We start from the raw sequence: 23,811 nt of genomic DNA on the forward strand, positions 1-23,811 counted from the left end.
AATGACCCAGGAGGAATCTCGACTGATAATGGGATAGCACAGTGCAGGAAACTCCCATTAAAATCAGTGAGACACTTCTGCCCTTTTTTAAATTTAAGATCTTTTAAAACCATGATTCATTGTCAGTTTCCCAACTGAACTACTGCAATGACCCATGGGTGGTCCTTCCAGAGAAGATGACATGTAGGCTGCAATAAGCTCACAGTTCACTGTCCTAGAGAGTCTGCTTTGTTTTGTTCATTACTCTATGCATTTCAACATCTTGTGTTTAATTTTTTAGGTACTGAGGATAATGATGCCTTTTACTAGAAATATAAATTAGAATGGTAAATTCCAAAGCATCAGCTACGATCCAGTTAGCTTTTTTTAATGGAGCCGGCATTATAGAATAGGTGCCTCTTGGAGATCAGACAAGGATGGAAATCTCTCTCTGTAGCAGGATGCCAAAATATATCTACCTTGGATCTATAGGAGGACATTCTGGAGCCCTGCTCCAGAGGCCACTTAAATGTAATGAAAGGTGGGCTAGTCTTAGTGTTGGGTGGATTTGGGAGGAGCTCATCGTTCTGTACAGGAGACTGGGTGGGAAGGGGCAAAGGAGGCTACTTCCTAGTGAGGTTCCGCCCCCCCCCCCCCCCTCTTTACTAGGAGAAGGAGTTAGATTTTGGGGAACTAAGCCCTCTACAGCTCCACTAAACCACGTGTGCTGCTGGGAGGTACCAGCGAGATCCTGGCAAAAGAAGAGGAGCGAGTGCAGAATTCCAATCTAAGAAGGGAAGGTAGGTGGAACTGGAGAGAGAGAGAGTCCAGGTGTATGACTCAGAGTATGGGGTAGTACTTGAGCCAGGTGAATCCTGCTAGCCTAGTCCCAGAGAGGTCTGTGATGACTCTGAGAGGTGGATGCATCCCTACGAGAAAGGAATCATTCCATGTGGTTGTTTGTCAACTGCACTAAGATGGAGAAGTGATTACTACTGAATTGTATTGAGCTGTGAGTTGATAAGGGGAGAGGAGGCTATCCTCTACAGCAAGGGAATTGCTGGAGGAGAGATATGGGAAAGTGAGCAATGTGGACATTTTTTTGTTGTGAACCATTTTCTTCTGGACTGTATGCAGGTTTGATTTTATTTGTGTCTGTCATATAATTCTTTCTGACTTTAGTATGCCCAATAAATGAGTAATTTCATATATTCTTGGACTCGAGAGTTTTCCTGCTTGCACTGGAGGTTTGCTCAGGTCTGTCTGGCCTGAAAGTGAAACAGAGGTTTTTGTTCCATTGGAAATTCTTTCTCTGTGGGCTGTGATTGGGGAGGAGAAGACAGAAGAAGTGTGTGCACAGTATCAACGGTCAAGAAATGATTAGTTTTACAGCCTCGGGGGACACCATCAGTCCCATCTAATACAGGACCTGCTACATATCCATCTGTCAAAAAGTTCAAGATGTGGGTCTTTCTTTTGACACGATTATTGTGACTGTTGACACAGGTGAATCAGGGGGTCTTGAATGACTTTCTTATGGTTTACGAGTAGCTACATATTTCTGGATGGTATTTGGAAGGGGAGGGAGAGGTTGGCTGTGCTGATGGTGGAGGTGGAGAATTTTTTTTTCCAATTTTTAGTTTGATGTCATTTATCTATGTATTGGGATTATGCATTGATACATATATTACAGTTGATCAGGGTCCCCTTGTGTCCCCCTCAGTGATGAGAATGAGGCATTATCTCAGCCATCTGATACCCAGTTTCCTCTTCCCTCTCTTAGCTTCTTTCCCCACCCACCTCAGCACATGAGGATCACCTTTTCTCAGCCTCTCAATACCTGCATGACTAAATTGCCAAGGATGGCGGAAGTGAAACTTTTCGCCCTCTCACCTAGCTCTGTCCCCCTTCACTCTCCCCACCCCAGCCAGCTGGCTTCAACAACACCCCAGCAGAGATTATTCTGCTTCCCCTATTATGAACTGCCCTGCTTTCCTCCCCTCACAAGGACCTCAATAACCAGCCCTAACCCTCCCAATACCCGTTTGATTGATTTATGCTTCCTGTGTCTTTTAGCCCACAAGGGTTGATAACACAATCCCATACTAGACTCATCTGTTGCCTGTTCAAGAAGCCTCAAAGACTCAGTGTGTGTGTGTGTGTGTGTGTGTGTGGGGGGGGGGGGGGGTTGTGAAAGGTGGAGAACTCTGTGGTGGTGGTGTACTTGTGGATGTTGTCACCTCTTCTTCAGCCTGGGCTGATGCTGTGCCAGGGCCCCTAGCATCCACCCTGATCACCCTCTCCCTGAGAGTAACCATATGGGTTTACCAGCACTGCTAGAGCAATGCATTACAGGCATTGAAATGGAGCCAGGCCACAGCACAGCTGACAGGCATAGGTGAGTCTAAACATCTGATCTCAGAGGAGGGGGCTACAGATTACCCTAGGACCAGGCTCCCTCTCTTTTCACTACTACTGGATACACTAGGATCAGGCTCCCTATCTTTGCTACTGGGAATTTGGGGTTGGAGCTCATTTTCTCTTTGCTCTGTGGTGCACTGAGACCAAATTGCCTCTCTCTTTGTCATTGGTTGCACAGGGACCTGGTTTTCTTTCTCTGCACACAGAAGAAAGAAAAGAGAATAATAGCAATCTCACTCTTTGGCCTTTAGATGTGCCCAATGGGTAGTGAATTCCCTGGTTCTGTGCATGGGTGAGTGGTATAAAGAAGTGGGGGCACTTGCAGGATGAAAGCAGAAGCTTCTGTGTTGCAGATGACTGCTGGAGATGCAGGATTGATGATGGCGTGATAGAAGCTCTGTGTGTTACAGATACTCTAAAGCCAGTCAGCAATGTAGAGGTTAGGGACTGTGCAGTGTGGGTAAGGCAAAACTGTGTGGTTAGTATTTTATGAATGTTGTTGCTTTATAAAGAGGACAGCTGTGCATGAATAATAATACAAAGGGTAAAGATCCTGTAGCCAGGGGGGGAAAAGTACATTGCTCGTTTTTCATATGGATTCATGCAGTTCCTCCTACTCAATGACTTGCTAAGGATTTGGCAGATTTGCTCTGATTACAGTAAGTGAACAAGTGCTGGGATTTTCTCCATGGAATTCTATGGTGAATAAGTGCTTCTCAATGTATAGATGAGTGTTGTGCTGTTTTGGGAATGTAACCCTTTGATTTTGCTGATATCTTAGCCCAAGCATGATCAGTGTAGTTTGCTTACCTTTTTCCTACAAGGGTCCAACTTTATGTGTCCACAAATAGATGGTAAGGCTGATTCATAGGGAAATGAGTACATAATGTGTGCCAGAACTCAAAATGGGTAAGCCCATAAACTGGCCTTTTGCACAGTCCCTGCTTTGGTTATGAAATATTTTTATTTACTGACCTCCCTGAATAACTATTTGCCTCTGACTGTCTCCAGGGTGCAGAATGAGAGAACCAATATTTTTACAGGCTTTGAATACAATGTGAGTTGCAGGTTGTCCTGTGTCCTTCTGCACCATGCCATGTTCTTAGCTCTACTGGTGTAGGTACCAGATGTGGCAGGGATATTTCTCTTAGTAACAACATATGTATAGTATAGAAGTTTACCTACCAGGCTTGGTAAACCTCCTCTAAATCAAGGGGAATGACAAAAACCCTTTTTCTTTTTGCATGACGAGAGATCTGAGGAAGTACCTCTGTCTAAGGAGAAACCTCCCAAAATGTGTCTTAGAATCTTGTCTCACCAGCTGTTCTACTTGTTCCCTCTTTCTTCTCTATAAATATAGAGGAAAGAGACAAATTTGTAGTTGCAAAGCAAGGCCTCCTTTCACTCCCTTCACTTCTCCCATTTTCTGCAAGCTCTTCTTCTTTTTCTTACCATCCCGTTTTCTCTCCTTCCCTGTTCAATGTCACCTGCCTCTATTTCCCCCCAATCCCATGTTTCCCCATCTCCTTGTGCTCCCCTCTCTCCTCTTCCCCAATGTTTCTCATTCTTGTTAGAAGACCTTTTAGATCTTGGTTGCCAGAGTATAACAAAGAAATTAAGAAAGAAATCTCAGATTGCTGAATGCTTTTAAAAATAAATTAGTTGCTTTAGTTCAGCATGAGGAGCTTGGAGATCCTGAAGTGAGCGCTGAAAAACAGCTGAGGATCACCCCAGAATATTTGCATCATGGTTCCATGATTCAATTGTCCTTATATAGGAATGAGAAGTATATCCCATGAATTCATTTTTTTATGACAGTGAAATCTCACTCCATGTCAGCAGGAGTCCATAGGGCTGTTGGACTTTGAATAGGCAAGGAAAGTTCAGGGTTTTTTGTGTTTGTTTTTACAATGTAGCCATACCAAAGGCCAGACCTTCTTCCACAGTCATAGCTCAGGCATAAGACAGAACAGGAAAGTCTGTGCCGGTGTAATCCCATTCCTGGTGCTGCTCACACTGCTGTAGTCCTGCCAAAGAGAGGTATAGGAAGAGGCATGTGACAGCTTCCCTGCAGTCTGTAGAGCCGTGACGAGTTTATACCTGGGTCTGTCCAGCTGGGGAGGATGCTGCCTGAGCACTCTGCTGTAAGTAGGAGGTTGCTCTGGCTGAACTCGTTGCAGGCCAGCTGAGGAAGGTGCAGAGCTGAGGAATAAGCCCTTCCTAGGCACAGCTGTTTGTGGCTGGGCAGATGCTCCTGTTTCATAGCCTCTGCTGGTGTTGGGAAAGGGACACCTATTTTACGATAGATGCCTCTGGTGTCTGTGAGGACCTCACTGTATGGAGGTGGAGGTTCTGCCATCAGAACTGCTTCTTCATAACATGGGGGTTTGGAGAGGTCGGTGTCTGAAACACAGAGAGAAGAGAGCAAGTGTTAAAGTTTCTGCAATGAGCCATTGAGGGGTGCTGAGAGTAGGGCTTTACTTTTTAGATTTAGCTCAGGCCTTTTCATTTGAAGTTCAGTAAGAGCTGCATCCAGGTACAGGAGGTATTTATTTATTTAGATTTAGCTCAGGCCTTTACATCAGTGCTTCAAGACAAGTTACATTCGGATGCAGTTAGAACCTCTCTCTGTGCTAATGCAGTCTACTAGTATAGAACCTCTTAAAATTTTCCTACACTAGCACCCTAAAAGGAGTGAAGCTCCTTTATGGATTTGAACCACTTGCAGCAAATCCTAGACATCTCTTGCCCTGCTGGTGAGCTGAGGAACAGCACTGGAGGGAACTAGAATTTCAGGACAAAGCAACCTTGATGGAAACCTTGAAGGAGAGTTCTTAATCCTGTTAGTTCTCTTAAAAAGTTAAGCAGCTTTAGTTTTTATGACGTAAGCTGTGAATAAAAGTGATTTACTCGATCTCTTGATCTGAGGTATAAATAACTGGATTAAGGCATAGGCAAACTAGGCACATACCTTGGGCCCAACGTTTTAGGGGAGGCCTCGCTAGATATGCACAGTACTCAGGAGGTTAACATTGCCACTCTCTGGACTTTCTCAGGATTCAACAGATTCGTAAAGCTGTCTTGAAACCTAAAGGACAGCTAAAGTGTCTAGATATTTTTCAAAGTTTAGCCCTCTACAGTTTTCCAATCCTTTCCCCTTTCCCGTGCAGAGAGTGTGGTAAGATCCAGCCACTGGGAGGGCTGCTTTAGTCACAGAAAGGAGGTGCTGAGCTGTAAATGATGTGGGGAGACGGTGCTCTGCATGGGGCCTCGAGGAGAGCCTATGGAACCAGTGAGTGTCCTGGGGAAGGAATATACGAGGAATGGGACAAAGTGTGAGGGGTCTACTGCTGCATGCTGAGAAAAAAAAAAAAGCTGCCAGCAAATACAAGTGGAGGAGTAAGTACAATATACTACTTAGATTGTGAGCCCACTCAAGACAGACCCGGTACCTGTAAAATGAAAACTGTAACCCGCTTAGGTCTAAGTGGTACATAAATACTTAAATGAATGAATGAATAGTGTATGGGGGAACTGACTTCTTGAATGGGCACATGAGCAGTAGTACAGCACCAGAATAAACTGTGCGCCTGAAGAGTAAAATTGCATGCATATGTGTTTGTAGATGTGTCTGAGGAGTGAGAGTGCATGCATGCATGACTGAAGGAGGAGACTGTGCACGCATGTGAGTGTGTGTGTACATGTGTCTGAGGAGTGAGTGCATGCATGTATGACTAAAGAATGAGACTATCTCTGTGGTAAAATGGGAGAGTACCTGAAGAAGGAGCAGTGGCGTAGGAAGGGGGGGCGGGGCGGTCCGCCCTGGGTGCACGCCGCTGGGGGGTGTCGGCTCCGCGCTGGTGCACTGCCCTCTCTGCCCCGGAACAGGTTACTTCCTGTTCTGGGACAAAGAGAGCAGTGAACCAGCGCGGAGCCGACACACCCCAGCAACATGCAGTCGGGGCGGATCGGCCCTCCCGCCCGTCCCTTGCCGCAGGTATGCGCTCTGGGGGGGGGAGGTATGTGCTCCGGGGGGGGGTGCGCCATGCTGCACCCGGGGGGGGCTGCGCAGCGGCAACCCGCCCCGGGTGTCAGCTCCCCTCGCTACGGCTCTGAGAAGGAGCTGATGACATGAGCAGGCATAGGAGAAGTGGAAGAGCAGTGGGTCCAAGCTAAAAGCTGCTATAAATATGGCAACTGATATTTACACAAGGAAAGTAAACAAAAACAAGACAAACAGGAAGCCTATGTAATTCTAAAAAAAAAAAAAAAGGCAAAAGAGACAGCGTTCAAGAAATACAGAAGAATGCAACAAGAAGATCACAGAAAAGATTACTGGATTACGCTCAAAGAAGCAAAAGGGAAATACAGCTAATAAAAGCACAGGTGGAAGAAAAATTCCCTAAGATGTAAAGAGAGGTGACAAGGAGAAAAGCTAGGAATGGAATTGGTAGACTGAAAGACACAGAGAACAGCTATGTGGAGAGTGATGAGGAAAAAGTGAACGTGCTAAACAAATACTTCTCTTCAGTGTTCACGGAGGAAAATCCTAGAGAAGGACCACGGTCTGCTGCCGAGGGTATATCTGGGAATAAAGTGGATATTGCACCATTCATGGAAGAAAGCGTTTATAAACAGCTTGAAAATCTGAAAGTGGACAAAGTTATGGGGCTGGATGGGATACATCCCAGAATACTCAGGGAGCCCAGAGAAATCCTGGCAGGATCTCTTACGGATTTATTTAACAGATATTTAGAGATAGGAGAGGTTTCATGGGATTGGAGATGAGTGGATGTGGTCCCTCTTCACAAAAGTGGAAACAGGGAAGAAGTGGGAAACTACAGGCTGGTAACCCTCACATTGGTGGTAGGAAAAATAATGGAGTCGCTGCAGAAGAAAAAGATAGTTAACTTTCTAGAATGCAATGGGTTACAGGATTGGAGGCAACATGGCTTTATCAAAGGAAAATCCTGCAAAACAAATCTGATTGATTTCTTTGGGCAACCAAATAACTGGATAAAGGATATGAGCTAGATGTAATCTATTTGGATTTTAGCAAAGCCTTTGATATGGTTCCTCACAGAAAACTCGTGAATAAGATGAAAGGGCTGAACTTAAGATGCAAGGTGATGAACTTTATTGGAAGCTGGTTGACTGACAGGTGACAGAGTGGTGGTAAATGGAATTTGTTGAAGGAAAGGAAGGTGAGTAGTGGAGTGCCTCAGGGGTTGGTACTAGGGCTAATTCAGTTTAATTTATTCATATAGAGACATTGCTGAAGAGTTAGAAGGAAAAGCTTGCCTTTTTGTAGATGACACGAAGATCACCAACAGAGTGGATAGCCCGGAGGGAATAGAGACCATGAGAAGAGATCTCCAAAAACTAGAAGAATGGTCATAGGTCTGGCAGTTAATATTTAATGCGAACAAGTGCAGAGTGATGCACTTGGGGTGCAGAAATCCAAAGGAGATGTACGAGATAGGAGGCAAGAGATTGATGCGCACAGCTCAGGAGAGGGACCTTTGGGTGATAGAGTATGAGGATCTCAAAGTGATGAAACAATGTGACAAGATGTTGGCCATGGCCAGAAGGATACTAGGCTGCATAGAGAGGGGTATAACCAGCAGAAGAAAGGAGGTGTTGATGCCCCTGTACAAGCCATTGGTGAGGCCCCACTTGGAATATTGTGTTCCGTTTTGGAGGCTGTATCTTGCCAAGGATATAAAAAGACTTGAAGTAGTTCAGAGGAAAGTGACAAAAATGATATGGGGTTTACGCCACAAGATGTATGAGGAGAGACTTGAGGTCCTGAAGATGTATACCCTGGAGAAAAGAAAGATAGGGGTGATATGATACAGACATTGAAATATTCGAATGACATTAATCTACAAACCTTTTCCAGAGATGAGAAGGCAGTAGAACTAGAGGTTGTAGGGGGGGGGGGGGGGGGGTGACTCAGGAATATCATTAGGAAGTACTTTTTCAGGGAGAGGGTGGTAGATGCCTGGAATGCCCTCTAGTGGAAGGTGGTGAAGATGAAAACGGTAAGGGAATTCAAAAATGTGTGGGATACACATAAAGGAATCCAGTATGGAAAGAGAATGGAACCAAACAAACTTAGTGGTATTCAGATGGCAACTCCAGTAACTGGGAGGCAAAGCCAGTACTGGGCAGGCTTATTTGGTCTGTGTCCTTATCATGGCTGGACAGATTTGGATGGTCTGGAGTGGGACTTTGATGACAGCTTCAGTAATTAGAGAACAAGGCTGGTGCAGGGCAGACTTCTATGGTCTGTGCCCTGAAAATGGCAAGGACAATTCAAGATCAAGTATGCACATGTAGTATCATATCATACCTTATGAAATGAATTTATTTTATTTTGGCAGACTGCATGGACTGTCCAGGTCTTCATCTACCGTCATTTACTGTTAAGTTACTGTGTTCAGTGTGTTTTTTTAAATGCCAGCTGCGGTGGTAAAAAATATTCAGTGCTGAATATCTACATAATGCAGTGCTGGAACTTATCTGGACAATGGCAATATTCAGTAACCTTTTATCTGAACTAAGTTATCCAGATAGCAGACTGAATATTGCCACTATTTTGATAAGATCCAGGACTGCCTTGGCTCTGCCCACATAGTGCAGAGGCACTAGCAAATCAGGAGCAGGGAAAGTGCTGTTATCCGGATATGTGGGTTTGAATTTTGACCTGTGTCTATCCAGTGTTACTTTCTGTTCTTCTCTGAATAATTCCTAACATTCTAGTTGCTTCTTTTTTTTTTTTTTTACTTAATACTGTTGAGCACTGACCTGAAGATTTTAACACAGTAAAGCTTTGGATATTTAATTGCTTGTTATTTTTTGCTTAGGGCATTTGTGGGCTTTTCATGCTAGTGGGCTGCTGGTCCAGAAATGCCAACACAATCATTCAAAGAGCATTGCTGTGCGGCTTTGTAAAGGGGTTGGGGTTATTAGCATGGTTTTATTTTTATCTTATTTTTATTATATTATTTATTGTAAACAGCTGTTTCTTTAAAAAATATTTTTATTATTGTTGTTGTTATTCTATTGTAAGCAGTTTTTTTCTTAATGATTTTGGTAATTCAGTTTTATTTTTATCTATTATTAATTACTAGTAAAAAAGGCCCGTTTCTGACACAAATGAAACGGTCGCTAGCAAGGTTTTCCTCGGAGTGTGTATGTTTGAGACAGTCAGTGTATGTGAGAGTGACTGTGTGTGTGAGAGAGAGAGTGAATGTGCGAGTGTGTGAGAGAGAGAGAGTGAGTCTGGGTGCGAGTGAGTCTGGGTGCGAGTGTGTCTGTGAGAGAGAGAGTGTGTGCAAGTGCGTATGTGAGACAGTGTGAGAGAGAGAGTGTGTTTCACACAGATACAGTGTGTGCGAGAGAGTGTGTGTCAGAGACACAGACTCTCTGTGAGACTGAGTGTATGAGACCAAGAGAGTGTGTGAGTCACTGTTTGACACATAGAGAGTGAATGTGATACAGTGTGAGACATAGTGTGTGAGAGACAGTGTGTGAGAGTGAGAGAGAGAAAGACATTGACTGTGAGAGAGAGAGAGTGTGTGAGAGAAAGAGTGTGTGTGTGACAGAGATACCTCCCCCCCTCTCTGGTGTCAGGTCCCCCCTTCCTCCCTCTCTCTGGTGTCAGCCCCCCCCCCTCTCTCTCTCTGGTGTCTGAGCGTTACTGTGCAGGACGCTGAGCTCTGGCTGTGCTTCAAGGAACTGACCAATCCTATTTAATAGAATGCACCTCCAACATTCTGAAGCCGAGAAACCTCGTGTGGTTGGTCACTTCTGCTTGTGACGAACCCGGAAGTACGTGATGTCAATTCAGGAGATGGATAGAGAGAGCAGGAATGCCTCAGCCATGCAGTCAGCTTCAGAATGTTGGAGATGCGTTTTATTATATAGGATTCTATTGTTTTTATTGAAAACAGCTTTTCTCATAATGATTATGGGGCCCTTTTACAAAGGTGCAGAGGTGCCTACGCATGCCTAACGTGCGTCAAATTGGCATTACCATCTGGCTACCTTGTGATCCAGGCAGTAATTCTATTTTTGGTGTGCGCCCAAAATATGCAGTAGAAAATATTTTCTCTTTTCTACTGCAGGGCCCTTACCTGGCAGTAGTCAGCAGTTGGCACACGCGGCATGCTTGCCATCCAGTTAGCACATGAGACCTTACCGCTAAGCCAATGGGTGGCATTAAGGTCTCATTACTATTATTATTCTATTTATTGTAAATAGTTTTTCCCTTACTGATTTTGGTAGTAAACTTTCATTTTTAACCATTGGTTAATTATTTATTATTATATTCTTATTCTATTTATTATAAACAGCTTTTCCATTCATGTTTTTGGTAGTATTTTTCTCTATTATTAATTATTCCATTGTGTTTATTGAAAACAGCTTTTCCCTTAGGGCCTCTTTTATCAAGCCACGCTAGTTGCTTTTGGTGTGGTAATGCCAAAAATTGCTCCATTGGCATTGCTGCACGGGAACCGCTAGTGCGGTTTTATAAAAGGCCCTTAATGATTATGATAGTACAGTTTTATTTTTATTATTTATTATTATTATTTATTGTAAAGAGCTTCTCCCTTCATGTTTTTGGTAGTACAGTTTTATTTTTATTGTTCATTCTGGGGTCCTTTTACCAAGCTGCGTGGAAAAAGGACGCTGCGCTAGTGGCGGAGGCCATTTTTCCTGCACACCAGGGCCCTTTTTCCTGCAGCGTGTAAAAAAGCTCCTAGCACACATGGCCATTCTCTTACCACATGACTATGCGACAGGGAGCCCTTACCACCACCCACTGAGGTGGCAATGAGGGCTCCCACACTAACCTGGCATTAACTGGGCAGCACACAGCAGTGCCTGATTACCGCCGGGTTATTGTCACGCAAGCCATTACCAGGGTGCTTTCTTTTCCCCCCAGAAATGGCACGCGCTTGGGGTGGGACTACTCCATCAGCCACGTTGGGTCAGCGGTAGTCGTGGAAGAGCAAGCGGTACATCCGCGTTGGGCTTACCGCAGCTCAGTAAAGGACCACTCGATTTGTTATTTATTGTAAATGGCCCTGAATGTTCTTGTAATCACAGTTGGTTGTACATGATCTTTTCTAAGTAAATGTATTGTCCAGAAAATTTAAAGATCTTTTTCCTGAACGATGGCTTTCAATTAGGAATCCAGCCTAGCCTGCCTTGCTTCCCTAAATTCATTACTGTGCACTTGTCCATCTTAAATTTCATCTGCCATTTTGGTGCTCAGACTCTCGAGGTCCCCTGCAATTCTTCACAATTCATTCAGTTTCAACAACTTTGAATAATTTTGTGTAATCTTCAGTTTTGATCAGGTTCCTTATTTCTATGTTTTCCAGGTCATTTCTGAATATGTTAAATAAACATTGGTCCCAGTACAGATCCCTGAGGCAGTCCACTATTTTTTCTCTCTGTTCAGTAATCATTTTAATCTCTGTTTTCTATCTTTTAAGCTTTAACCAGTTCCTAATCCACAACAGACCATTGCCTATATCTCTTCACTTTTTAAAATTTCCTCAGGAGTCCCTCTGAAGGACTTTATCAAACATTTTCTGAAAATTCAGATTCGTAATATCAAACAGTTCACCATTATCCAAATATTTATTCACACCTTCAAAAAAAGTAGCCAATTGGGTGAGCTACTCGCAAACAGCATGATTCTGTGTGCCCAGGAGTATCATGCCGCAAAACCATGACCCGATGCTCCCAGGATGCCAGAGCAAGGGGCTACCTTGATATCATTACTGATCCAGGAGGTCTTCAGCTAGGAATGATGCCCAGTCCAGCATCACATCCAAAATGGCGCCCCTAGCAGCAGTCTCATGCTATTACTGCTAGTGGTCATATTTCCTTATAAGGAGATATGACCCCCTCCCCCTTAGCTGTAGTTCTGCAAGACTACTGCTAGGGGCACCATTTTCAATGTGGCGCTGGACCAGGTAGAACCGACTGGGTATTGCTCCTGCCCAAAGATCCCCTGGACCTCCCTCCAGACCACCAATGATATATAAAGGTAGCCCTTTAAGGGAGCAAGGGCTGTGAGGTGGGGGGGATAGGTGATACTTGTGTTTGGGGGCTTAAGCCGAGGGGACCCAGGAGCCGGGGGGACCCTGCTCAGGTGTCCCAGGAGCATTGGAAAGTAGCTTTGCGGCCTAATGTTCCCAGGTAGTGAAATAACCCCAGAAAAAATCTGCGGTGGTTTTCCCATGCTTTTTTGGCTCTAAGAAGATCACAGCAAGTCAAATTAGGGAATTTGCATAGTAATGCAGTAACCGGCCTAACTCAACTTAAATATCGCCATGGTATTTTATGCCAATTGGTATTATAGTTTATTAAAGTTTGCTATACTGCCCAGGCTATATAGGTGGCTTACAATAGGGCACTAGGGCCATTTCAGTCATGTTAAGCAGCAAATAAACATGACTTAAGGTTCTAAGGCTGCGTAATAACTTCTCCCTCGAAATTTCAGGTCAATGTTTAAACCTAGTAGTCACCTAATTTTTTTAAGTTGGTTGCAGTGTTTTAAAACAAAATCTATGTATATTCAGCTAAATGGATAAGTATCAACACTGAATATATGTGTAACTCCTTTTGAACATTGACCAATTTGATTTTAACAATAACTTTATCATTTTGCCTGGCACAGATTTCAGGCTCACTGCTCTGTAGTTTCCTGCATCACCCTGGAGCCCTTTTTAAAAGTTAGTGTTATATTGGCTACCTTCTAGTCCTTGGGAACAATGGCAGATTTAAATGATAGGTTTTAATGATTCTCAGTTGTAGGTTTGCAATTTCATAGTGGAGTTTTTCAGGGTGAATTCCACCAGGGCCTGAAGATTTGCTACTATTTAGCTTGTCAATAATATTCTATAGCCCTTGCGAGGGTTGTTTGTATTCTTCTACTGGCAATGTTTTTCTCAAGATCACTAAGCCATTTCATGATTTAATATAATGTGTTAATTTTACTTTTTCCAATTTATGGCTTCTTTTGAGGACAATGTCTCCATATGGGTTCGTGTTGTGCATCCAAATCATATGCAAAGCTTCAAATTTAAATATTGTCCAATAGAGCCCCAATGTATGGGGTTATTCACTCTGCCATGTATCACCATAAAATTGTGACGATAAAAGTCTGATTCACATAACAACCTTTAATAAGACACAGTCCACCTGCTGTCATCAATACAATCACAGACATAAAAAAAAAAAACTTCAGTACTCTACCTTAATGACGTCAGTGAGTAAACAATTCGCCACATTGATTTTGTGCAGTCATTTAAATTAACCAGTCACTTACCTGCAGCAGGAACTCCGTTTCACAAACAGTCTTAGGCAGTATCCAGTAATCCATGGAAACGCTGAAAAAACTCTGCATCACTCAAAACTCCCAAAATACTCCCAACAAGGATCCTTGTATCACCGGACACCCTGGCTGCATCAGGAGATCTTCATTACTGCATCACATAAGTGACTGGTTAATTTAAATGACTGCGTACAATCAATGTGGTGAATTGTTTACTCACTGACACCATTCAGGAGTTTTTTAATGCCTGTGACTGTATTGATGACAGCAGATGAACTGTGTCTTACTAAAGGCTGTTACGTGAATCTAAGGCTTTTTTTCTCCACTCTTTTATGGTGGTATATGGCAGAGTGAGTAATGCCATACATGGACAATATTTTAAATTTAAAGGTTGGTGTTGTGCATAGCATGACAGTACTGAACCTCACTCCTATGCCAGGGTATGTGTAATATGATCTCAGCTGTCTCAGATTTATTGCTAATGCTTTTTGTACAATGCTAGTACTATCACAGAGAGCAGAGGCCAACCTAATTTTGGTTTTTGTTTCAGTTTTGGTGCCTAAATTGGCCTGAAATCTGGTTTTGACTGAAAATGCAAGCACATTTTCAGCTGAAACTGAAACTCCGCACCTCATACCATGTTCAAAACCACTCTCTGCCACTCTCTCCAGGTCTATCTTCAAAGCCATGGTGGTCTAGTGGCTTGTTCGGAGCAGGTGAAATCTCAAGTTGTTCCTGCTCCTGTTGGCTCTGCAGTCAAAATGACTCTATGACGTCCCATGGCAGCCATTTTGAGATTTTAACTGGCATGTGTAGGAGCAATCCCTAGTTGGTCCTTCCCACCCCAGTTCCAATCTCAAAATGACTGCAGTGATTTTCCACAAGCAGGTGAGGCAGCCATTTTGACTGCAGAGCTGGTGGGGGCAGAAGCAACTCAGAATTGCTCCTGCCCCGAAGAGGCCACTAGACCACCAGGGCTTTGAAGGTAGGCCAGGGGAGGACAGAGTTGGTGGGCTGCCCAGGGGGATCATGGGAGGGAGGCTGGCCTAGGGAGACAGGCTTTCTGTGTGCTTGGGGGTGGGGTGTGGGAGTCAATGGTTTTGGCCTTGGTTCCAGCCAAAACCAAGTGGCAAATTTCAGCTGTAGATTTGGTTTTGGCCATCTGCTAACAGAGATATTCTTTCTGAAGTTCATAAGATATAACATGTATAGAAGATCTATAAAGATGTGCTTGGAAATTGCTTTTAATAAAGCCTGTGGAAAATATTTCTTTATCTTCCTGCCACATTTTCTTGGTCTCTGAGTGCATTTCTTAATAGTCAAGGATCTTTTCTCTCTCCACACATAATCAGTTGGCATTGGCACCTCCTATCATCAATGCCTTATGGTTTTCTCCTTTACTACTCTGACTAGTTTTCTTTCATAGAGCTTTTTATCAGTCAAAATGGGAATTTCCCAGGTGACCAATTTATGTTTTGTAGAAACTGTAACTACTGATTCATGTATGTCTAACAGTTACATTGTGTTCTGCTCTGCTGTATTGTTTCATCAAGTTTATCTTTTGTATCTCTGCGTGATCTGAGCCTTATTGTTACTGAGCACCAGAATTACTGAAGGAATTGTGCAGAAGTAATTGGTGAACTGTACTCTTGTGCATTAGTACAGAAACAACAACTACATTTCATCTTAAAGAACCACAACCCCTTTATATACAGCAAAGGGAATAAACCTAAGCTGGGTTATACTGGGATGTGGATTCCGTGCTCTTTGCTCGTCGGGTGCACTGGCACTTGATTCTCTATCACTCTCTCCATCTGCACTCTTGAGGCATGAGATCTGCTGTCTCTCTCCCTTTACTACTGGGTACACTGTATCAGGTGAACTGGAATGTAACTATCTCTTTTTATATTTGTGTTATTGGGTACTCTTAGACCTGTTTCCCTCTTTCTCTGAGTACCTGTGGTGTACAGGGAACAGCCATCTTTGTTGTTGGGTTCACTGGGAAACAGCCATTTTTCCTCTCTTTCCTATTGGCTACTCTGGGAACCAGCCATCGTTCTCTCTTTGCTATTGGCTTCTCTGGGAACCAGCCATCTTTCTCTCTTTGCTATTGGCTACTCTGGGACCATGTTCTTTCTCTCTTTCCTATTGGCTACTCTGGGAACCAGCCATCTTTCTCTCTTTGCTATTGGCTACTCTGGGACCATGTTCTTTCTCTCTTTCCTATTGGCTACTCTGGGAACCAGCCATCTTTCTCTCTTTGCTATTGGCTATTTTGGGACCATGTTCTTTCTGGCTTTGCTATTGGGTGCACTGGGGCCAAACTCTTTCTCTGCACACAAATGTCCCTCTCCTTCTGACTCTTCTAGTCTCTGCACCTTTTGGCTCTGAACAGACCTAACTGTTTTGGGTGCTCTGGATTCTTATCTTATTGCCATTTTATTTGGTTGATGTTTGCTGAAGGGGGGGTCTATAATTTATAGTGTTTTTCAATTGGTTAGAGGGTCTGATAATTTACTTGATCCATCACAAAATTTCAAGGATTTTAGCATTAAGAAAGAACAGATGCTCTTTACAGCTTTCAGGATGCAAAATACAAAACCACTTATGTCATACTTGCTGTTCCTAGAAGATCACAAAGGATTTGTCTTGTGATACATGAACACTATCCTAGTGTGACCTCTTTATCACAATCCCCACCTGGCACTGCCCTTGCAGAGTCACTTACCTTGTCTGTAGGGCCAAGGCTGAACATGCAGCACAGGAGGGGGAGGGAGCAGCTGGCTGCGGAGCCGATGTGACATAGCAGCCCTTGGGCTGTTCAGATACTCCTCATATTGGAGGGCTTCCAGCTCCACAGTGCGCAGGGTCTGCTCACGCAGCCTCTCCTCCTGCCTGCGTTTCACTCGCCGTCGAATAAAGCTGCAGATACAACAGAGCAGAACAATGAAGCCCCAGATCAGCCAGAATCCAGCAAAGCAAGTGAGAAAGGTGTAAGTGCCAGGGGACATCACCATTTTCAGAGACCAGAACCAAGGAAACAGGGGGCTCCAGGGGCCACAGAAACAATGTGGAGAAAAGGGGGTGGACCAAGGTGGGAGGGTGAGATTCAGTGCAGATTTCTCATTTTTGAGGCCTCTACTTTCCTCAGTGGACAGCTGAGAGTATGAATCCAGCAATCCAAATTACTTTCTGTTTGTATTGATCATCTGCTTCTTGTATTTCACTCTCAGCTCTCTCCTTCTCTCAGCTGAGGTTTTTAAGTGCCCAGGGGCTGAAGATACCATGTGGCTTTCTTTCATGGGTTCACCTTATGCAATAAATCCTGAGCTGTTGCCAGTGAGCACATCCCTGTCTACCAGAGTTAGGCCTCCCCAGGTCCTCTAGAAAAAGAAGGTTCTCACTGGAGAAGTTCCCAGGAGAGGACGAAGGACTTCTGTACAGGCAAAAGTACAATAAGTTCAGTCTGTTCTTAGTGCTCCTAGTTTCTGGGTGTCGTCATCTCAGGCAGGAATACAGTGTGTATGGATGTGAAGGAAGGGCATGACGTCTGTTCTGGAAGGTTCCTTTTCTTCTGAGCTTTGTTGCTTCCTCTTCTATTTCTCTGATGCCAGGCACCTTCTCCTCCCATGGCGAGGCCTTCTAGGTTGGCCATGTTGCTTCCTCAAACTTTAAACCTTTCTGTGCATCTTTCTTGAAACACTACAAATTAATGGGAACAAGGATGGGGGAGGGATGTCAAAGTGATACTTTCTCTTCAAAAAAGTACACAGTCCACAAAATGTAAAATATTTCTACAATCCAGTACCACAGAAGTACACAGACAAATCCTTACACATGCAACATATACACCAAACATGAACCCTTCAACATAAAGACATAAGAACTGCAGAAACATTCTCACATAAGCTTTCAGCCAACACATCCACTATCTCTTGCTGACATAGCTACTGAACAGAGAAGTACACACACATGCCAACAGTTTATCTACTGGTGTAGTCTGTTCCAAGAGGTATGTTGATCGTCAAGAAACCTAAATCTCGTAGGCCGACACTCAGAACTCTGGCACTATAGGGAGCAATGCTATAAAATACTGTGGACCCAGTGCACAAACTAATTTCCCAATGCTCAACCTTAACAGCATGCAAATTATATGCGCACTGTACAAGGAGGAGGAACATGCTTGGCATACGTGCACAAGAGTTTTGCAGTAAGTAAAGCTCTTGTGCACATACCCATTCAAATGCTGAAGTGCTTGCACTGCTCCTGAAATATAAGCTTTTCAAAATGTTTTTTACTTGAAAAGCCTATATTTAAGCGCAGAAAACAGGCGCCGATGTGTGCTTCCACTTTCAGCTTTGCTCGGACTCTCACACATTTGCTCCTCATAAGAAATCTAACCCCTCAATGTGACCTTGGTTTCCAGCATGAGGGTAGGGGTTTTTTGAGTGTTGTTTCTCTGAGCATTGGAAGGGAACAGCTAATGACTTCATCCCTTTGCTTACATTAATCTTTGGCATGTGCATTGTTTCCTGCGCTACAGCCTTCTGAGCAGGTTAACACTGGTGCTAGTCTGGAGCTATTCGCCTCTAGGGCTGCCATTAGGAAGACCTTTTCAAGGCTCAGCAGAAGCTGTTGTAGTATTTGAGCTTTTGTAACCTATCAGCTGTGACCATAAGGATGAAGGAAGGAAGGATTTTTAGCTAGAGAATGTTGTGGGTGAGAAATCCTACAGCATGGGATGCTAGGAAGTGTTGAGAGGAAACTAGATTAAGATAGTAGGTGTTAAATCACTGGGGGGGGGGGGGTGTTCGAAATAATGTGAATAGGGTGTTAAGGGAGCATCTCATCAGCACTGTGAGCAGATGATGGCCTCACACATTACATTTTGTACATAGGAAAAACCCAGCACTTAATAAATACGAGTTGCCTCTTGTTAAAAATCTGTGGCTACCAAGATCCCTGACCTACAGGGACTGAGGGGGTAGATTCTACTACTACTACTCTTAACATTTTATAGCGCTACTAGACGTATGCAGCGCTGTACACTGGACATGAAGAGACAGTCCTTGCTTGACAGGGCTTACAATCTAATTAGGACAAACAGGACAAATTAAGGGATAAGGGAACTACTAAGGTGGGAATGATAAAACATGGGTACTGAACAAGTGAGTAAGGGTTAGAAGTTAAAAGCAGCATCAAAAGGGTGGCCAGATTTGAATCTGCAGCACAGTTGCAGACATTTATATAGCTCAGGGGCGTAGCTACGGGTGGGCCTGGGTGGGCCCAGGCCCACCCAATTTCAGCCCAGGCCCGCCCAGCGCCAGCTCCCATTGCCGGGCGCTGCTGCTTTTCCTGATGAGCAGCAGGGCCGGCGCTACAAAAAGAAGAAGCGCTCAGCTGACTGAGCTGAGCGCCAACGCGTCGCTAAGGACGAGAAAAAATGTTTTTAAAAAAACGCGGCACTGCAGGCAGCCTCGAAGCATTGGCTGCTGGCTCTGCAGGCTCCTCCCGTCTCTTACATCACTGCCCCTGGAGCAGTGTTTATTCACCCTTTCAAAAGAAACTTAATAGATTGATGAGGCAAGATTTACCTTGACTAAATCCATGTTGGCTTTTTCTTATTAATCCATGCTTATGTACGTGCTCTGTAATTTTGTTCCTTATAATAGTCTCTACCATTTTGCCCAGCACCATCAGGCTCACCAGTCTAAAATTTCCCAGATCACCAGTGGAACCCTTTTAAAAAACTGGCGTTACTTTAGCCACCCTTCAATCTTCCAGTACCATGCTTGATTTTAAAGATAAATTTCATATTACTAACAATAGTTCTGCAAATTCATTTTTAAGTTCTATCAGTACACTGATATATATATATCATCCGGTCCAGGTGATTTGCTACTCTTCAGTTTGTCAAATTGCCCCATTATATCTTCCAGGTTTAAAAAAGATTTTTTTTTCACTTTCTCCTACTCATCAGCATTAAAAACCATTTCTGGCACTAGCATCTCTCCCACAATGCTTCTCAGTGAAAATCAAAGCAAAGAATTAATTTAGGGCCCCTTTTACAAAGTGACAGCACCCATACCACCACTTTGCTGCATGCCAATCCAGCACCACTGCCCCAACATGTGCCATTTCTGGCATGTCAGATTTAAAACCATTTTTTTTGTGCCGGGGCTTACCTGGCGGTAATCTCTGCCTGGTGACTGCTGGGGTAGCGCAGGAGCTCTTACCATCTCCTAACTAGGTGGCAGTTAGGGCTCCTTTGGGAAATGGCAAGTGTTTCACTTACTACACAACCATTTTCATCCCCTGCCTGGAATTTCCTTTTCTGGGCGACGGAAAAAGGGAGGCCTCAGCACATGGCAAACCCGTGTGCTGATGCCACCACTGGGCCCCTTTTACCATTGCTTGCTAAAAGGGGACCTTAATCTCTGCACTATGGTCTTGTCTTTCCTGAGTGCCCCTTTTACCCCTCAGTCATCTAGTGGGCCAACTGATTATTTTGCTGGCTTCTTACTTTTAATATACCTCAAAACATTTTCACTAGGGGTTTTTGCCTCCAACCAGGGCCGTGCCTAGGGTCTCTGGCGCCCCCCTGCAGACTATCAGTTGGCGCCCCCCCCCCCCCCCCCGTGAAAATGATCACCCCCCCCCCCATGAAAATGATCGCTCACCACTTGCCACACTGAAAGGAATTGTCAGCAATATTCTTAGAAACAAATTGCTATACATTGCAAAATAAGATAGCAGATGTAAATTCTCAAAGTGGACATATTCCAAACGCTAAAATGAAAATAAAATAATTTTTTTCTACCTTTGTTGTCTGGTGACTTTCTTTTTTCAATCATGCTGGTCCAGTATCTGATTCTGCTGCTATCTGTCCTCTTAGCTCCATTTTCAGTGCTTCCTTTCCATTTATTTCTTTACTTTTCTCCTTTCTTCTTCATTTCTTGCTCTATATCCATTTCCAGCAATTTCTCCTCTCTCCCTGGGTCCTGCCCTCCCATCCATGTCCATTCTTGTCCCTCTCTGCCCTTCCCTCCTCCATCCATAGCCAGCAATCCTCCTCTCTCCCCTCCCCTCCATTTCCAGCAATTTGTCCTCTCCCTGGGCCCCCATGTCCATCCTTGTCCCTCTCTGCCCTTCCCTCCTCCATCCATAGCCAGCAATCCTTGCCTCCTCTCTCCCCTCCCCTCCATTTCCAGCAATTTGTCCTCTCCCTGGGCCCCCATGTCCATCCTTGTCCCTCTCTGCCCTTCCCTCCTCCATCCATAGCCAGCAATCCTCTCTCCCCTCCCCTTCCCGCACTTTGTCCTCTCCCTGGGCCCTGCCCTCCCATCCATGCCTCTCTGCTCTCCCATCCATGCCTCTCTGCCCTTCCCTCCGCACCCTTTAAATCTTTTACTTCCGGTCGCAGCAGCGTCAGTGAAAGCGGAGCGCTGCCAACGTCTCCCTTCCCTTTGCGCTCTTGGTTCCCTCAGTGTCCGCCTTCTTCTGATGTCAGAAGAAGGCGGGCACTGAGGGAACCAATGAGTGCAAGGGAAGGGAGACGTCGGCAGCAGTGGCGTAGCTAGGGTAGTTGACACCCGGGGCCGGTCATTGTTTAACACCCCCCCCCCCAAATCCAGTACTAGGCATACCGAGAATACAAAACACTCACGACCTATAGAGCAATTTTACCATACCATAAGCAGCCGTTTCTACGAGTCACACAAGGAAAAGGAAAGCATCTTAAGCACTACAGTGAGCACTAGAACATCAATTCACCTATTGTAAAACGAAACCAGACAGAATAGTACAGATCGTCAATCCTGCACAGTCAATGCCAACTGAAAGCCATGTCTTTTTCACAAACAAAGATACACCCTAATCCACTATAGAATAAGTAATCATAAACTTTCTATTTAGACAAAAATTAAACTGAACCCCTGATGCCAGACTCTGCATACAATGCAACACCACAGAAACAGAAAATATCTCCTAGTACTGTGCAAAATATAAAGACAGCAGATGTAAATTTGAAAAAACTAAAAAATACCAATCACCACTTTACAAATTAACAAATAGAAATAAAACAAATACAGAAAATAAAATAATACCATTTTATTGGACTAATACATTTAGCTTCCAGAGGCCAAAATCTCCGCACCCAGTCCCTTCTGCTATCCAAGTGCCCCCCACCCTCACCCCATCTGTCTCCCACCCAGTCCCTTCTGCCCATCCGGGTCCCCCTCACCCCATCTGTCTCCCACCCAGTCCCTTCTGCTATCCAAGTGCCCCCCACCCTCACCCCATCTGTCTCCCACCCAGTCCGTTCTGCCCATCCGAGTCCCCCTCACCCCATCTGTCTCTCACCCAGTCCCTTCTGCTATCCAAGTGTCCCCCCCCCTCACCCCATCTGTCTCCCACCCAGTCCCTTCTGCCCATCCGAGTCCCCCTCACCCCCTCTGTCTCTCACCCAGTCCCTTCTGCTATCCAAGTGCCCCCCACCCTCACCCCATCTGTCTCCCACCCAGTCCCTTCTGCCATCCGAGTCCCCCGCCCCACCGCCCTGCCCTGTTATGCCAAAAGATTTAAAGGCCTCGGCGGCGTGGGGCGAGGGTAAGCACCGCGGCGGCGCCCTCCAGAGGTGGGCGCCCCCCTGCGGCGCATACCTCGCTTACCGCATCGGCACGGCCCTGCCTCCAACGCAATCTTCTTTTCAAAGTCTCTCATTGTCTTTCCTTATCAGTGCTTTGCATTTGACTTGCCATTCCTTATGCTGTTTCCTATTATTTTCAGTCAGATCCATCTTCCATTTTCTGATGGATTTTCTTTTAGCTCTAATAGCTTCCTTTACCTCAATTTTTTACCAAGCTGGCTGTCGTTTCACCTTCCTTCCACCTTTTTCAATACATGGAATATATCTGGTCTGGGCTTCCAGGATGGTATTTTTGAACAGTATCCACACCCGACGTAAATGTTTTACCTTTGCAGCTGCCCCTCTAAGATTTGTTTCACCGTTCTCCTCATTTCATCATAGTCTTCTTTTTGAAAGTTAAATGCTGATGTATTGGATTTCCTGTGTGTACTTACTCCAGAGATTATATAAAATCTGATCATTTTATGATCACCATTACCTCCTGCACAAGATCATGCGCTCCACTAAGGACTAGCTCTAGAATTTTTCCTCCTCTTGTTGGCTCCTGTACCAGCTGTTCCATAAAACAGGCCTTGATTAGACCAAGAGGGATTTGAAAAAGTATGGGGAGATATGGATAAGTGGGGGAAAGGAATTTCAGGGATATATGGACACCTCAGGGGGCAGAGTTTTATGAAAATGACTTATATGGAGGCATGGGAAAAGGACTTGAATCAGGATGTTTCGGAGGCAGAATGGAGGAGGGTATGCTTGGAAGTCAAGAAAGCCTCGGTGTGTGTGCTTATTAAAGAAAATGCGTATAAAGCAGGGGCGTATCTGCGTGGGGCCACAGGGGCCTGGGCCCCCGCAGATTTTGCCCCGGACCCCCCTACTGCAGTTAACCCTCCATCCAACTGGATCTAAAGATGCATGCAGCTTTCACAGCGCGCTGCACGACGAGGATGAAAAAAGATCGCAGCTGGGCTGGCGGGGGGGTGGGGTCCCCCGCCAGCTGAAGCACTATTTTAAAAGCCGGACGGAAGGAGCGGACCTCGGGGTAGGTGACGGCGGTAGGCGGGGGAGGGAGGGAGTGTTAACGGCGGTAGGGGGGGGTTGACGGCGGTGGGGGGGGGGTTGACGGCGGTAAGGGGGGGCTATAATGTGCCCCCTCACTCTAGCCCCTGCCCCCCCTACCGCCGAACCTCAGATACGCCCCTGGTATAAAGTGCTGAGCAGATGGTATTATACACCTGATAGAATTAAAAGAATGTTCCCTGAGGCTTCTGATAGCTGTTGGAGATGTGGAAGAGAGACGGGAACTTTTTTTCATATTTGGTGGGGGTGCAGTTTGATTCAACCTTATTGGAAAGATATAACGGATAGGTTGTCTAAAGTTCTAGAAGGTACTTTTCCATGTGATCTAAAT

General features: G+C 44.8%; 1 protein-coding gene across 1 annotated transcript in view; it reads right to left on the reverse strand.

Annotated features, from left to right (window-relative positions):
* Window positions 1-2,208: 2,208 nt before the first annotated feature.
* The window catches only part of PRR7 (proline rich 7, synaptic), a 28,316-nt gene continuing 6,713 nt past the window's right edge, over window positions 2,209-23,811 (reverse strand). Inside the window, exons 2-3 of the mRNA XM_030213042.1 lie at window positions 16,488-17,461; window positions 2,209-4,803 (exon numbers count right to left, since the gene is read on the reverse strand). Of these exons, the coding sequence (XP_030068902.1) occupies window positions 4,412-4,803; window positions 16,488-16,776 (681 nt within the window). The 5' untranslated portion in view covers window positions 16,777-17,461 and the 3' untranslated portion in view covers window positions 2,209-4,411. The remainder of the gene's footprint in view (window positions 4,804-16,487; window positions 17,462-23,811) is intronic.

Source organism: Microcaecilia unicolor, chromosome 8, assembly GCF_901765095.1.
Source record: "Microcaecilia unicolor chromosome 8, aMicUni1.1, whole genome shotgun sequence".
Lineage (NCBI taxonomy): Eukaryota > Metazoa > Chordata > Amphibia > Gymnophiona > Siphonopidae > Microcaecilia > Microcaecilia unicolor.